Below are 17,120 nucleotides of genomic sequence, written 5' to 3'. Positions count from 1 at the left end.
TTTTAAAGGACACTAAGTTCGCAAAGCTCACTTTCTAATCACTTTTGGAAATTGCCTATTAACTATTGTGAAGCTATTAGAGAACTTTTGTATGAAAGGTTTGAAAAGTCTTCATTGGGTGAGTTTATTTTCAGCTCTGAACAAAAGAAGAATTAATTGCAAGCTTAAGAATTTAAATAATTTGAAATAAATAGCAAAAAGCTAAATAAGATTTTTATCTTAGAAAGTTATAAATTAAGGATGTAAGAGTCCTGGATAAATTTGAAATACTGACTTTTACATAAGATTTTGGAATTAACTATAAAAAATAAACAACTTCTTGTGGGAAATAGACATATTTTGGTTATCCTGGCAATTGCAGGTCATAACAAAAGATAAATTATGATTTTAGAAACTGGACAGTAGAGAAGACTAAAGATTTTAAGCAGAAGGAAAAAAAAATATAAACCTGATGTCAATTAATACTGAGACTTATAGAATGATACAAAATGCTATAACACTGGAAATATTAAAGGAGGTCTTTGAAGAATGGAGCCAGAAGTTAGTAACTACAATATCAATACTGTCAGTAATGATGTCTGCTTCTATAAATACAGTAGACTATGTCTAAAAGATGTTAATGAAGGAATGACAGATGTGGAACAAATTTTATCCAATAAGATAAAGTACAGAATGTGGAACTACAAATGACAGGCCAAGAGAATGATTTGGGAAAAGGCACTTTACTGGATATACAAAAGAAACTAGCTGAAGTTTTAAAAATTAAAAGGGAAATACAAATGATAAACCAAGAGAATGACCTGGAAAATGTTTTCTTATTGGATCTACAAAAGAGTGTGATGGAATGTATCTATGAAGGGGAGGTTGAAGTGGTGGATTGCAGCAGAGAGCAAGGCTATCAGGAAGGAGAGGGTGCATTTCAGGAAGGGAACGGAGACAAAAGACAACATAGTTCAGAGCTGGAGCGTGGGAAGCAAAAGAGGTTCAGGATAGCCACTCCCTAGAATCTCCCTGGGTATATCCACTAGTTGCAGTAGTATAGATTCAGTCTGGCAAGATTCTGACTATATGCTGTAAGCAAATAAAGGAACTGAACTCAACTGGACTATTTCACTGCTGTTCTTGGGCTGGGCCTGACAAAGAAGCTTGTTAAATGTCACTTTTGCAAAATTTTATTTAGATGGAAAAAGGAATGAAACATCATGTTTTCCAGTCCCAAGTCAAAAGTTTTCACTTGAAGCTCAGTCTGTGCAAAATTATTATGAAGCTTTGTGTGGAAGGAACTACCATGAAGAAGACCTTAAGATCCTTTTCCAATGTAAAGTTACCCAGGTCAAAGTGCTGGGGACATGTTATAAAGTTTGAGGTTGCAAGTTTGGAAAATATGACAAAAATATAAAAAATTGTTCATGGTTGTATTGGAACTTTGAGACAGAGAACATCTCAGATTGCTGTACACCATTCACAATTTTGAATCAAGGGCCTTAATTGTGGGAGATACGATTAGGAAAGAAAAAATAAATATTTCACACAGCTCTTAATGCTGTGATCAACACTGCAGTGCCTGCCTGTTGTCCCTTTAAATGGCTTATGCTTTTCCAAAATGAAATAAATGCCTGAAATCTGATGATTGTCCAATTTGTGAGGTAATGTCCTTGTATGATAACTTGAGGGTGATATCACCAGGCTGGGTGAGCTTGTGAGACCTCATCCATTTAAAGTTTTTCTTTGAGGTCCTGTCCCACAACATCATGCTTGAAAACATTACCAACCCTTTGAATGAATGGTTACCAAGTAAAAGAAGATTAGACAAACTCATGGAGGTAAGGACATACTCTATGTCAAGAACTATGGACATTCTCTCCCTGAAGAGAAAACTGGCTTCTGGATGTGAGTTATTAGAGAACATAAGTAAGAAACTGTTATTGTATGCATGTCTTCCTTGTGGTTTTTCACAGATACTGAAGTATGCCAATATACTTCCATTTCCTTAATTGGTTTTGCTTTCCTTTCTGCCCCACAACTGAAACTGAAGTAGCATTTTTTTTTTTTTACCAAAAAAGATGGAAGCATCAGTCAACATCAAGACCAAGTATTCTTTGAAAAATGGAAGAATAGGTTCCAAAACTACAGCAGGGACCTTATACCTAAAAAAGATGAATGCATGTGTGGGAATTGGGTTACTTTTTGTTATTTCCTATTGTTCCCCCACCCCACCCCAGATTCCTGCGGCTATTGTAGGAAATATTAAAGCAACAGCTAGACTTAGTCTTCAATATTCTTGAAGTGTTAACACTTCATCCAGGTAGCTGGCTTCAGCCAGGTAACTCCAACAGAGGAACTTAGGGCGAACTGTTCTCCCAACAACTGGGGATTGATTCATTCTTGCTATGAATAACATTTAAGATGTTAACATTTTATTAAAAGTCAGGGGTATATATAGCAATTAATGCTATGTATTTGCATGGCAGTAGGAAACATTTTTCAGCTAAGAGTTGCGAAGGAAGGAAGGAAGGAAGGAAGGAAGGAAGGAAGGAAGGAAGGAAGGAAGGAAGGAAGGAAGGAAGGAAGGAAGGAAGGAAGGAAGGAAGGAAGGAAGGAAGGAAGGAAGGAAGGAAGGAAGGAAGGAAGGGAAAAGAAAGGCCTCTAGGGGAAACTGTTACACCCCTTTGGAGGGATTTTTTGAGGTTCTTTGATTTTTGAAGTAGAGTAGGGACATTTGGGGGAGGGGTTAAAAGATGGTGGTTATGACCATGTGATCAAAGCCCTGCCCCTTTTTAATGTCCACTGTTGCATGTAAAAAGAGAATGGGACAAGGATCACATAGACATGGCGTCCATTCATCACCCCATGGATGCCTCTGAAATGGAGAATAAGTATGTTAAATCTATTTTTTCCCTTTCACCAAAACAAACCACTAAAAAATTTACGGCTGAAACTATTTTGAAAGCAAATTTCAGGAATGAGGTTTTGAGATTTTTTGGCAGCCACAAAATAAAGGGTCTTGTGAGGGGATATCCATTTATGATCTAGCAACATAGTAATACATTTACTATATGTATATAAACACCCACACTTGCATATAAATCTCCCCCTAGAGGGGCTTGCGTTGGGTGGGCTGAAATTATGAGCAGGCCTGGGCAGTTCCTTGGATTCAAAAACAAAAAAGGATTTCAAAGGATAGGAGGAGGTTACACCTGAGGCGCCTGTTTGAAGCTCCTGAAAGTAGCTGTGCCCACTTAATCCTGGGAAAGGACATGCTTAAGGAATTGCCGAAAGGTGCTATGTTTGGATTCTTATATGCTCCAAAGCAGCCTTTTACTTTCAAATCCGAAGTGTTGCATAGCCCTCTTAATGGGGATAGACCACATATCTGTGATAGCTCTGTGATATTTTGCATCGGGATATTGATTTGCAAACTTGGTGCCAGCTCTATAGCATATGGCTAAATACATTGGCAGTGTAAAATTATTTACAAAAAATAATGGCTGTAAATCATGTCATGGCGTATGTCCATTGACATATTGCAGTGTACCCACAAACTAGATGCCAAGTATATATTAGCAAATACAAAAATCTAGGGCCCTGTGTTCTTCATAGCTTTCAACGGATGTTTCATCATACCATGCTCTTTAAGCTACTTTTGCTTTAGGGAGTTGTTTTGCAAGGAACTATCCAAGCTGATTTTTTTAAAGAATAAGGTGGTGTGTACACACTGAATGTAATGGCCTAAATGGCCAGTTCCAATTCTATGATTATATTGTGTGTATCTACCAGGATTGCACAGTGTTCTTGATTCCATTCTAAGAAGGTGCTTTAGAGTGTGTGTGGGTGCAAACATGGCACCCGTCTGCAACTCTTTTAAAGCACCTCCATCTTTTCCTTCTGCAGCTGCCCTGTGACCCACTGCCTTAGTATATACTCACATACTAGGGACTCTTTTAAGACTTGTGAGACCCCTGGGGACAGATCTTCCAATTGAGCCCCTTCCATCATTTCATCCTATGTCACTGGCATTCTCCCTCCCTCCCTCCCTCCCTCCTTCCTTGCTTCCTTGCTTCCTTGCTTCCTTGCTTCCTTGCTTCCTTCTCCATATATTGTCACTTAGGCCATTAAAGCCAACCCATTGCTCCAGGTAGGAATCCAGACAAAACCATGACTCTCCAGCCAATAACATATCCAGAGGAGGAGATCGTATCGCCTCATTATCTGAACTGCTCTTACAGCTCTTACGGTTTCCTAACACTCAACAAGAATCTATCTTCCTGTAACTTAAATCCATGATTCCATATCCTGTACTTTGGCATGCTAGAGAACAGTAGTTAATGACCAATAAAAGCAGTGTGTGGAGAAATCCAGAGTTCAGGAAAAAAAAGAAAAGAAAGAAATTAGGTTTGTTGTCTTGAATAAAAAAGTATTGATTTATCTGTTCAGTTCAAGCCCTGAACAATATATACATATACCCACACACTTTTACGCACATGGGCTACAATTTTTGCAGCGTCCCTTGTTCAATACCTTTTTATTTTGCTGTTTGAAAACACATCAATTATTCAATATTTTTCAATAGTAATGTCTCCCCATGTTAAGCCTGCTAACGTCCATGTAGGTATGTGAGACAAAGGCATATCAAAGATTTTCGACCTCAGCACTGACAAATGCAACAGAATTTTGAGCTGAAAACAGAATTTTCAGTGAGAATTCTGTTAATTCCAATCTCCTCTTTTGAAACCCAAGGAAAAGGCTTTAATTCGGTACCTAGGATTGCATAATTGTTTAACCACAAGGATCCTGCTAGATAATTACTAGCCATTCAGTCAATTGGTCTACTCAAATATCTGTGAAAAGATAAAAGGATACAATCTATGCATCTACTTAGAAGACGCAACTAGTTTAAACAACAATAACACAATTTTCCTTGCTTTCAAAATGAAATTTCTGGCCTCCAGTTCTTTCAGGGTATTTGGAAAGGAACAGTACTAGTTGCTTTCTGATTATTGTTTTGAATCACCTTTTTCTTGATAAATGAGCAGAGCTCTGAAGATTACTGCAGAGTGCATCAACACTGAAATCCAGAATAAATATTAAGAAATGAATCCTCCATCTCTCTAGTCCCAGTTGGATCTTGTTCTCCAAACTGTCAGAGATCACAATGTTCTGTTCTTGCCTGTGCACTGCGTTATTCTCCACCTCATTCTTTTTATTAGAATTAAGTTAGAAATACAAATAGAAAATGGCCACACAATAACAACATCTTTATTTTTCTGGCACAGAGTCATTAAACACAATGAGGCTTGCACCAAAGGAGCGCCCTAACGCAATCCTATGCATCTTTGCCACAAAGTAAATCCTTGTGTTCCAAGGAGGTTTATTCCCAATAACTGTGGTTAGAAAACAGGCTTGTTCTTTAAATGCAATACTTGTAAAGGAATAAGTTAGTTTTTAGCAGGATTATGATGTTCTATTGTTGGTGGGGAATTCTTCCAAAAATCTCTTTGGATACCTATCTGACAATACAAATATTATTAATTATAATAATTTGCTACCTTCAACTGCTAGCTTACAAGAAGCTAGTCCTCTAGAAAAGTTTACCGCTAGGATATGTAAGATAGATCTTTTTACTTGTTAGTTTTAGAAAGAATCGTGTCTTTTCCTTTGCTGTAGATGCTCAGTTTCTGAGACCCAAGCAAATATCACTGCAATCCAGTGAGAAAATGGCAATGTTAACAGGCAGCCCTTTCCCTAGCTCCACTGCTCTGAGAAAGCCGAAAGTGTGGCAAAGAGGTTGGCGGCCTTACCCCCATCGCAGCAGCAGCCCGACAAGGCCAGGGAGAGGAGGACTGGGCCCCACAGCTTCACAGCCATCATTCTGGGTCCCCCAGATCTCTCTTTCCAAAGGCAGCAGCAGGCACAAAACTCCCTCGCCCAACCTGGCTGTGATTCGCCAGTGGGAAAGGTCTGCAGCAGAGAGAAAGAGGGAGCAAAGCCGGCTGGGGAGAGCCACTGCCCATCCTGCTTATTTGGGGGACCTTGATAAAGAACAAGAGGAAACACGACACCCGCCCTCCGGGAATTCAGCATGGAGGAGATTTATTGTTTCAGCCCGTTCACAGGAACTCCTTTTTCTTTGGCAGGCGTTTGTGTTTTTGTTACTACGTTATTTTGTTCTTTAGCTGCAGAGGTCAGAAAGGTGGCTTAAGGGAACGGATCTCTTTCTAGAAGAGGTCACTTTGATAATGTTGAAAATGCATTTTAAATGGCGTTTGGGATACACCCCTGCACATTTAACAATGGCCATCTAAAGCACGATGAACACTGTTATTGCTATATGAAATGCTCTCTCCAAACCTTTAAAAGAATGTTTGATGAGCAGTCCAATAGCTTTCAGTTGAATCATGCAATAATATACATGTTTTAATCTGTAACTAAATAACGAAGTAAGCATCAACTCATTTGTTGTGAAAGGAGATAATTCATTGATCGATATCACACATTGTGGGATAGGGTAAAGAGCTGTATTCATGCCATGGTAATACGTAAGTTAGTCAGAAGCCAAACCCAATGCATGCAGATAAGTAATTGTACTTTCTGCCTTATCATTACAAGCAGCATTCAAAACTGATAACAATAATAGGACTGGGCAGAAAAGTTTGAATTCTAATCAAAACACAAATCAATTAAAAACGTGCATATATATATATATATATATATATATATATATATATATATACCCTCACCAGTTAGAATCCATTTCAGCCAACACCAGCTGAAAATCCCAAGTTCAGGATGAATAAAAAAGACATAGCTAACCTGGCCTCCACTGGCAGGGAATTCCAGGTAACTCTTCTTTCTTTGGAAGGTAGTAAAAAAGAAAGGGTGGCTGGGCTGTTTTTCAAACAAACTGCTTCCAAAATTGCATGAACCAACATTTTGAATTTTGCACAGAACTGACATGTAGTCAATGAATGAAAGAATCACATGCACTATATAATTAGCTGTGGTCTAGTTACAACTAGTATCTGGGGTGGGGTGGGGACTGTCAGAAAACTCAAGATGACAGCCATTACTACACTTTCAAAGCCCTATTTTACATGCATCATTCTTTCTCCTCCTCTTCCTTTCCTCCTCTTTAACTCATATCTCGATTTAATTGACGTTTTTAATGTATATTTTAATATATATACACATACATACACACACACATACATACACACATGTTGGTCAAAGACCATAATAAAGGTTTACCTACCATGCATCATGTGTGTGACACATGTAAAATTGGGGAAAGGCTTGGACTGTGCAATTGCTGCCACCATCTTTTAAACTCTACCTGGCATCCTGATTCCAAGAAAGATTGAATCTAAGGGCTGGCTCTACCATTAGGCAGAGGGAGCTTACCTCTGCTTCCTAAGCTAACAATGGAGTACTCTGGAGTGCTTGTTTTCATGTTGAAGATTAGATTTCCATGTCAGTCAGCTTTTGTATCTAGAATATTTGGGGGTGCAAGAGAAAAGACTTCTTGTACTTTGCCTCAGACAACAAAAACTGGTCTGGTCTTGCTGAGTTGTGATATCCTGCTCTGTTTTTCAGCCGGATGCCTTCCATCTTGATAAACGTAAGCTTCAGGTGTGGCTTAAGCTTTATCCAGTCCATTATTAATACCAGATGCTGATTTAGTACATTAATTGGTTCCTCAGATTTAAATGTAAAGTGGAGATACAGTTAGTTGTTAAATTAAACACAAATTCAGTGAGGATTTCCATATGAATATATGGTAGTATTGTATTGTGGGGGTGGGGGTGGGGGAGGGGATGGGCTATCATCACCTTCCAAATGGTTCCTCTAAAGGTATCAGCTCCACTTAAAATATTGCCGCCAATAGATAGTAAGTTAAAAAGAATACCATAATTTATGGTAGGAATGTAGTGAAACCCAACTGGCTGGATTAAAAAAGTTTAATCTCTTTTTTGAAGTTTTGGAGAGGTTTAATGGGTAAGTTGGCATTTGGTTTTGTAGTGATTTAAGATACCTTATTTCACCCTTAAAATCTTCTGAAACACATCCAAAATACCCATGCTGGCTCTACCCATTTTTGGAGTTCAACGTGTTGCATGAAGTCTGGTACAACCATCAAGCTGACAGAAATTCCACACTTCTAGTCTATGGGATCCAAGTGGTATTAAAGCCTCAACAGGAACCCACTCCTGTGTCCATTTCCTGGTGTAGACTATCCACTAGTTCAGGGTTTCTCAACCTTGGCAACTTTAAGACTAGCTGCTGGCTAGGGAATTCTGGGAGTTGAAGTCCACCCGTCTTAAAGTTGCCAAGGTTGAGGAACCCTGAACTAGTTGACAAAAATAGGACCTGCCCATAGACATTTATGGCATTAGAGCCATTGATGAAAATGTTACTATACTGGAAATTTAGAGAAAGGTTACACTGAAATTGAGGCATCTGTGAATAACTACTGTATGTCAGACAAAGTCTCCCACTATGTGTCAATGAGCTCCACGTTGTATTCCTGCCTAACTAAAAGGCAAACAATGAGTCAATCTCCACAACATGTTGCTGTTGTTGTTTTTAAATGCAAATATTGATTTATATTTTTTGACTGGAAGCAAAATAGAAGCCATATTCTAAGGTTTCATTTTCCAAAAGACTGCAAGCTAAACTTCTTGTAGCACTAATCACATCTTGATCCAAATTTTATGTCATGTGAAATCAGCAATGGAAATGAAGAGAGAAGTTGAAGTTGGATAGGAAGAAGTAAGAATTCAGTATCTGTCAAAATATATGTTTCAGTCCTTGTAATTGCGCAATAACTTGTGTAACAGTATTGTAGCTTCTGGGCAAAGCAGGTATAATGAAATTATTATCAGCATTATATCCAAAGACTGCTAATGCCAAATGCCACTGGGTATATTAAAGGGGAGAGGATCAAGGTGAATATTTATAGATGGAAAAAAATATTAAATAAGAAGCAAGAAACCCATATAATCATTGGACCAGGAATAGACAACCAAGTGCCTTCCAGATATTTTGGACTATATTTCCATAAACCCTGACTATTGTCTTTGCTAACTAAGATTACTGGAGATGTTGTCCAAAAGATTTTGAGATATCTGACTTCTACCCCTACGGTGAGAGAGATGTTTTTTGGTTCTGGGGTAGAAAGGAAGGGATGAAACTGATAACAACTGATAATTACACACACAAGATTTTACCCAATCACTCAGTGGTTGCATTATTTTTATTCTGGAAACTGTAAGGGCAACCCTTCTGGAGAGTGGCAGGAAATGGAAAGCCAGATTAAACTATGGGCAGATATTAATACTGAGACAATGGACACTGCACCTTTAAGTTGCTTCTGTCCTGTACTTATGCTGGCTTGACTCTAGACCAGTGTTTCTCAACCTTAGCAACTTTAAGATGAGTGGGCTTCAACTCCCAGAATTCTCCAGGCAGCAATTCTGGGAGTTGAAGCCCACTCATCTTAAAGTTGCTAAGGTTGAGAAACACTGGTCTGGAGTCATCTAAGAAAATCCTGTTCAGACTAAGAGACTTTAGCAATAGTTCTCAAGGTACTCAATCTATAGAGTAGGTAACTACATGCTCCTTTTGATGCTGCTATGCCTTCCCATCTTTCTGTTCCTGGACAGCAATTACCAATTGCTTTTATTCCTGTGGTGGATCTTACAGGACACACAGACACAGACACACACACTTAAACTAAATTTATATGTATAAAGGTCAAAGCACATACATTAAGGTCCAACACACACCTTTACAATAAAAAATCCTTTCATGCTGCCCTGTTGGTTTCTAATGTCTTCCAGAACTGACTTTATCAGGAATGCTGTAATAGTACAATGGTTTTAATACTTGCCTTGAAAATAGAATGTTCCTTCATCACCATAGAACAATGATGAAATTGTGCACTGCTGGACTTATTTTTAAAAAGCCCAGGGAAAGTAGCTAGTTCAGAGAAAGAAAAATGGCATTTTAAAAAAATCTACTGTGTATTTAAACAGCAATCTTTTATCTACAAGCCAAGGTAGCTCTAGAAGTCATTAGAAACCATGGTAACTGTTGACTCAGTTGAGGAGGAATTCCTGCCTCTGTGAAGTAGCCAAAGAACTGTTGGAGTTAGCTTGTAACAAAGTAAAATGCACAAGCCGAAATGGACAGGAGAACTCAAGCAACATAAGGGGAAAAAGAAAAACTGCAGCCAAAAATATATCTCGAACTCATATTTGATAGAGGGGTGAATACAGAGTGATGATGTCTGTTCCTGCCCTCCAAAAATGGTTGCTGGAACATTCTGGTGAAGAGTCAACCAGGAAGTATGATAAGTCCAATGAAAATGAAAAAAAAAAAAACCCTTCTAAAAGTGAAAGAAAAATTAACGAATGTTTGCAGATCCACAAATATTATGAGAGCGCTCTCCAGATATCTGAAGGTTGGTCAAAGACATGTTCTGCTTATGTTGAAATCTAATCAACATTATTTATAAGAGAGATTTTATAAACTTCTTGAAAGTAATTTTGTTATGAGAGTTAATATCTGAGAGTAGTGTTGAGCGTTTTTTTGCTTGAACCAGAAAGTCTCCTGCTATTTATTGCAGATATTTGCCTAACTTTGTGGTATCTTATTATTCCACTATTCAATAGTGTCTCTGACAATGTTGTTTCGGTGTTACAGGGAGAATTCCTCCTGCTTGTTTATTAAATTAATTATTAAATTAATTGATCTTGTGGTCTTCCATGTTAGGGAACAGAAATTCTCAGGAAATGATGCTAGTCTGTCAAAAGTGTCTAGGTCAAGTTTCTGTCACAGAGTAATGGCTGATCAGTATCTTAAAAGAAGTTACAACTTCCTCATATTTGCTCTTGTTAATTGTTCATATCAATTGACATTTTCCTTTATTGTAAATGGACGTGCCAAATTTACGTTGCTCATGATTTGTATTAACTTTCTGGAGCTGTAATTTTGCATCATCAAATCACTTCCATGTTTAACTTGCCAAACCTTTCATCTAAGAAAATAATAATGATGCTAATTCTTATCTTTTGTATCTTGATATGTTATGGTTGGGCTCATACAATGCATTAGTCCCAGCTAAAATGAACTTAACTAGTTTGTGCACAAGAGTCTGTGGGAAACCTGTTTGTGAGGCATTGAGGTCTATTCTGGCCTGATAGAAGAAGCAGTTAGATAACCAGGTGGCATGGAATAACTAAGAAGAGTTAGTTCCTGTTTTCTAGCTGTTTGGCAGTTCCTTTGAAGAAGAACTATTGGCACTCTGGCTGGAATTTTCTCCCAACCAGATTTGGAATGTTTTTTTTTCTTGCACTTATAACTATATTTATGTTAATAAAATATATAATTTTGTTAAGGATTTTGATTATAATAGTAAAATATAATACAAACTAAAGAATGGAGAATAGAGAGAAAGAGTAAAAAGTGCAAGGAAAAAGAAAAAAGGAAAGAAAGAAGAAAGGGAGAAGAAAGGGAAAAGTAAGAATTAAAGGGAAAAGAAAGATATAAAGAAGTACTTCCAAAGTTCATCACAACAAGAATAAACAAATTTAGTGACTCTTCACTACCTTTAAGGTTACAATTATCTCTTCAGCCCATATCCCATCTCTTATCTATAAACAAATCCACAAAACATAATCTTTTCAGTCCTAAATGTCAGCAGTCAGTCACCAAGGGTTGCCAGAAGTAACAACATATCTTGTTTTAATCTTGATCAAGTAAATCAGTTTTATATTCCTTCCTTTTACTTCTAACAGTCTTAATCTTTAGTTCATTCAAATTCATTCATTCATTCATTCATTCATTCATTCATTCATTCATTCATTCATTCATTCATTTAATAGACTTGTCCCTGCCCATCTCCCCACAACGGGGGACTCTGGGCGGCTAACAACAAACTAAAATCAGAAATACAGAAATTTGTCGTAGGACTTGATTTCTCTTCATTTCTTCTTTGTCCCATTGTACAGAATTCTTCAAGGCTTTAACAAGCCTCTTTTATAAATCCAATAGGAAAAAAATGATCAAAGTCACTCTCTTGGTTTGTCATTTGTATTTCCCTTTTAAATTTTAAAAACTCAGCTACTTTCTTTTGTAGATCCAGTGAAACATCCTTTTCTAAGGCATTCTTTTGGCCTGTCAGTTGTAAATCCACTTTCAATACCATCTCTATCTTGTCAGATAAAACTTGTCTACATCTGACATTCCTTCAATGACATCTTTTGGACATAGTCTATCCACAGAAGCAGACATCATTACTGACATTGTTGAAATTGTGGCTACTATTGTTTGATTCCTTTCTTCAAAAGTTTCCTTTAGTATTTTTATTGTCAAAACGTTTTGCATCATTTTACAGTCTTGTATATCTTTCCTCTACCTAAAATTGTTAGTCCCCTCTAGTGTCCAGTTTTGAAATGATGAAATTGCTTATCTATGTTGTGTCTTATAAAAACCCAGACAGGATCTATTTCCCACGAGAAGCTGTTTGTACTTTATAATTAAGTCCAAAATCTTATTGTAAAAGTTTCAATATTCCAATTTTATCTGGACCTTTAGTCCATTTATAACTTTCTAAGATCAAAATCTTATTTAGCTTTTTGCTGTTTATTTCAGATTCTTTAAATTCTTAAGCTTATGATTAAAATTTTCTTTTGTTTAGCATTGAAGGCAGAGTCACCCAGCATTTTCAAATTTGTCTTTCCAAAGGTCTTTAATAGCTTTGAAGTAGTTAATGAGCAATTTCTGAAAGTAGTTAAAAGTAAGGTTTGCAAACTTAGTGTTCTTTAAAAGTCTCTGCTGTGGTTGCGAGCAAGATGGCTAATCCCTTTGTCTCCTGGTGCTCAAACCCACAGAAAACCACTGGCTGTTCACAAGGAGCAGCTGTCCAGAGCACATGTGGGCAATCTCCCATCCTCTTTTTATCCAGAGAGGTTCCAAGGAATGGTCTACTCACCAGTTCCTTGGTCTTTGCCGCAGTTGTCGGCTCCACTTTTGTAGAGTCGTCTTCAGTCCACCACGCCTCCCCCAGAAGTCCTGGAATATGTTATTTATTTATATTTATTTATATTTCAAATATTTATATTTATTTATATTTCAAATTTAGTCACTGCCCATCCGACTCAATGGACGACTCTGGGTGGTTTACAGTAAAAACAAAAATAAATACTGGGTAAAATACTGATTAAAATACAATAAACCAATGTTCAGTTAATGAATAACATCTTCCAAGGTAATTGATGGTAAGTGATGGTTGTTAACCTACGGGAGCGTCTTCAAGGTGCCAGCCACCCCAGGGTTGGTTACCCCTCTTCATGCCCCACCTGAGTTGGCAGAGCCAGGTCTTCACCTCTTTTTCTTCAGGTAATGATGATAAATGTTAATCTTTTCTCTATGCCAGATTATTGTCAGCTGCCCCTCTAGCTGCTGTTATTTGCAAGTTTTAAAAATCTACTTATTACATGCAGGGACACATCAGCATCAAATTTTCAGTATTTGAAACTTATGAACTGAAAATCTCTCTCTCCATCAGACAGAGAGGGAAACATGGGGGCCTCTTTCATAGGATTTTAGGGGGGTTCATTCATGATTTTCCATTTCTAATCCTCCTATATTTTCTACTGTTTCTTCCACATAGCTTCTTTTCAGGAAAAAGCCCATTAAGAAATAAGATGGACTAGCTCACCAAGACTTTTACTGGATCTCTAAGAATGAGCTGAAAGTTGGGGGAAAGACAGCAGGGGAATTTGGAGCGGGGGAGGGCTTAAAAAAAATCAAGATAGCAACTGGGCTGCACCCTTTTTTTATGCGTATGAAAAGGAATAGTCACAACCACTATCTTGACTTCTTGTCCCCCCATCTAATGGACACCCTTGAGTTAGAAAGAGAGAATTTTTGATGTATTACACCTGGTTAACATTTGAGCTGGTTCTGGTATTCACCAGCAGTTCCCTGCGCCAAGTTACTGGCTACACAGTTTAACCCTGAGTATATAATAATAATGGGCTAAAATATTTTCAGTGTTAAAAAAATATACCCCCAGCTCTTACTTTGGCAACTTGGTGAACTGTGTCTCTGTTTCTTTCCAGATTTCAGCCGCCCCCTGCCAGAATTTCCACTTTCCAATTTATATCAGACATATAAAGCAGGGTGAAATACTTTCCACCACACAGAAAGCTATCAATTGTAGCAGTAAAATAACCAGCTGAAAATCAAAAGTGTTCAGAGTGACTTGCTGAAAGCCAATATTTTAAATTACCCATGGAAAGGTTGAAGGTATAGATGATTTTTCATACATGCACATTTCGAGCAATTTATTATAGTGCTGGGTGTTTCATCATAACAGTATGTTCCAGCATGCATTCATCTCTTTTTGAAGTATTTCTAACTACTGGGGTTAGAAGAATATTTTTAAAATTGAGTTATAGGGTAAAATATAAGGTCCCCAAACAAAAGATAGATAATTATTTCATCTGGAAGTGGGAATTGGTTATACATAAACCATTGATCTGTTCCTGGGTATCTTTTCCAATGTATGCATTAAATCATTTACATTCCAAAAATATTAGTGCAGATTTTTATATCAATGCTGGATTTTTCATTTTTTTAAAAAAAAATTTGAAGGAAAATGTTCTTAGAAAATAATCTTTTAGATTAGTATGGGCCTAGTCCAGCCTCCCCTCCCCCACCCCCGGTGCCATCCAAATGTGTTGGACTTTAATTCTCATGCCAACTGAGACAACGGAAAGATATGGATTAGTCTCCTGTGGAGTCTTCGTTTATAGAAGAACCAGACTGGCCATCATTAAAACAAAAATGTGGTGGCAGCAATCACCTATTCTTTTTACATTGTCATCACCCTCTTTCTCCCTGCCACTGGGCGCCAGTGCTCTTAGAAAGTTGTGTTTTCTATGAGTGTTGGCACATAGTTGCAAGGAAATATGCTTTCTAAGGCAGCTGGTTGGTATACCATTTTAAAGTGTATAATATTTTCCAATCTGGCCCTATATTGATGAACATATCCCCTCTCCTCCCCTCCCCTCCCCTCCCCTCCTCTCAGCTTTCTTTCCCAGTCCAGGGTGGATAAGGAACCAGGGAAATCAACAATTTAGGGATGTGCTAAATGTGATTCAGACAGCCCATCTTTGTGGCCAAAGTGGAGGAAGAGGTTGAAATATGGGAAGGGATTGTTAAACCGGCTTAATTTCCAGCTGGTTCATACATGGAAGCCAAAGAGCTTGAGGCTGATGAGTGGAAAAATCCCCTGTTTATTAAGATACCAGACTGCATGGAGCCATCCAGTCAATATTTCTAAGAACTGTGTTCTGGCCCTCTTAATGCACCTCTAATGTGTCACTATGTCTGGAATCTCAGATATGTTTTCCTTGAAGCCCAGGTGTGAATTTGCCATTTTGCTTAATGGCTTACACTAATTCTCATGCTCGATCCTTGGGTAAGTTCATGATATTGTTAATTGCTTTGAGGCTTTCTTAGTTTTTCTGGGAAGACTATACTGTATTGCATTATTTAACAATATTATTTATTTGTATTTAAGATGTTTATATTTTTATTTTAAGAAGACTTTTTTCATGGTGGCCATGGAATAGGAGTGATTAAAAAAAAAAATCAAGGTAGCAGATGCAATCTTTGCACATAACTTAAGCCCCGCCTCTTTTTAATAAGTACCACATACATCCAAGGGAGTTAAAAAGAGGCGAGACTTCAATCATACGGCCCTATCCACCATCTTGACTTTTTGATCCATCTTGCAGATGCCACTGCCTTCTTTCCCTTCAGCTGTCTCTGACTGTAACCAATTAAAATTACATTCGAAATGTTCTAGATCAGTAGTGAGGCCCCATCCTGTTACTTAGTGTCCTCATCAGCTGCTGTTTCCGATGGGTTCTATGTTTTGTCAGGTTAGGGAATACAATAATTTTAAATGGAATACCTCCACCAGATTATCACATCATTTCCAAGGTAGATGGTTGGTTATTTGCCCACTTCCTGTCAGCCTTCCCAGGTAAACCAGGCAGGAAACATGATCAGATGAGTTAATTCTACTTTATTGTACATTAACAGAATCTTGCAAGTCTGAAAATACAACTCTCCCGCCATCTCTTTTAAAGCCTGAGAAGTTAGGGAATGTCCCTTATGAGCCTCTTTCTCCACCCATTATACTGCCGTAGGCTATGCCAACTCTTATCTGACTGTTCCTTAGGCAGCATCTCTTCACCCCTTTTCTCAAGGTCGTTTTCACATAACATTACACTTCCCTGTGCAAGAGACCCTGTGTTTGAGCCTGTAGTCCAACTCTAAGAGCACAATGTATGGCAAATCAGTATGAGTGGTGGGCAGAGCTCTTATGTTTATGATGGGGGAAATAGGAGGTTCAGAAGCTTTAATCACATCAACACGCAATAGCCATAACTGCTGTGAACTTGACATCCATTATTTTAACAAAGAGACAATGTTTTTCTCTGAAATATGTGACAGTTTTTCTTACAGTGCATTTTTAGATTCTAGGTATTTTCTGCTTTGAAAGTCAGATAATTTAATCCATTCAGGTGAATTTAATAACAGTACATTATAGACCTAGGCCTATCATGTGTCATTATAAGAGCTGAGGAAGTTTTCATAATAGCTTCCTCTACAGAGTATGTTAAGCTTATGAGTTAACAAAAGATGGATGAATGCCCCAAAGAGAGTTTTAATGTAGCTGAAAAGCTAAGCTGGCAAATAAGTGACTTGATGTTAAATGAATTAACTGAGTAACCTATTCTATTTTTCCTGTTGCAATATGTATTTAAAAGAAGTGAACTAATGGCAAGGTCAATCCCCATCGCTATGTAACTCAGGTATATCCACAAATTTATTAGGCTGCAATCCTATAGGAATGTACTGAAGTATTCTTACATGTGCTGGCTTTCCTTCAGTTATTTATCACACTTGTTTATTGTTTAATTTATGCATGGAACACATGTCTCCCTGCTAGACATTTTCACTTTTTTTTTTTTTAAGTCTGTTTCCTTCTGATTTTAAATTTGTTGAACTGTTGTTTAACTATGGCAAGAGTGAGTATACAA

At 37.7% G+C, this 17,120-nt stretch overlaps 1 protein-coding gene across 5 annotated transcripts in view; it reads right to left on the bottom strand.

Moving 5' to 3' along the window:
• EMCN (endomucin) overlaps positions 1–6,021 on the bottom strand; it is a 39,968-nt gene extending 33,947 nt beyond the window's left edge. For 2 of the 5 annotated variants that reach the window (XM_007421654.3, XM_007421655.3), the window contains exon 1: positions 5,799–6,019. In XM_007421654.3, coding sequence (XP_007421716.1) covers positions 5,799–5,868 — 70 coding nt within the window. In that variant the 5' untranslated portion in view covers positions 5,869–6,019. Of the gene's footprint in view, positions 1–5,798 lie in introns of all 5 variants that reach the window. The other 3 variants (XM_007421656.3, XM_007421657.3, XM_088133024.1) reach the window with 2 other exon arrangements.
• Between the last annotated feature and the right edge of the window lie 11,099 nt (positions 6,022–17,120).

This window comes from Python bivittatus, unplaced genomic scaffold (genome assembly GCF_059951505.1).
Source record: "Python bivittatus isolate LINGU-HERP-01145 unplaced genomic scaffold, Pbiv_v1 ctg000070_np1212, whole genome shotgun sequence".
In the NCBI taxonomy this organism is placed as follows: domain Eukaryota; kingdom Metazoa; phylum Chordata; class Lepidosauria; order Squamata; family Pythonidae; genus Python; species Python bivittatus.
This window is presented reverse-complemented; position numbering and strand designations above follow the sequence as displayed.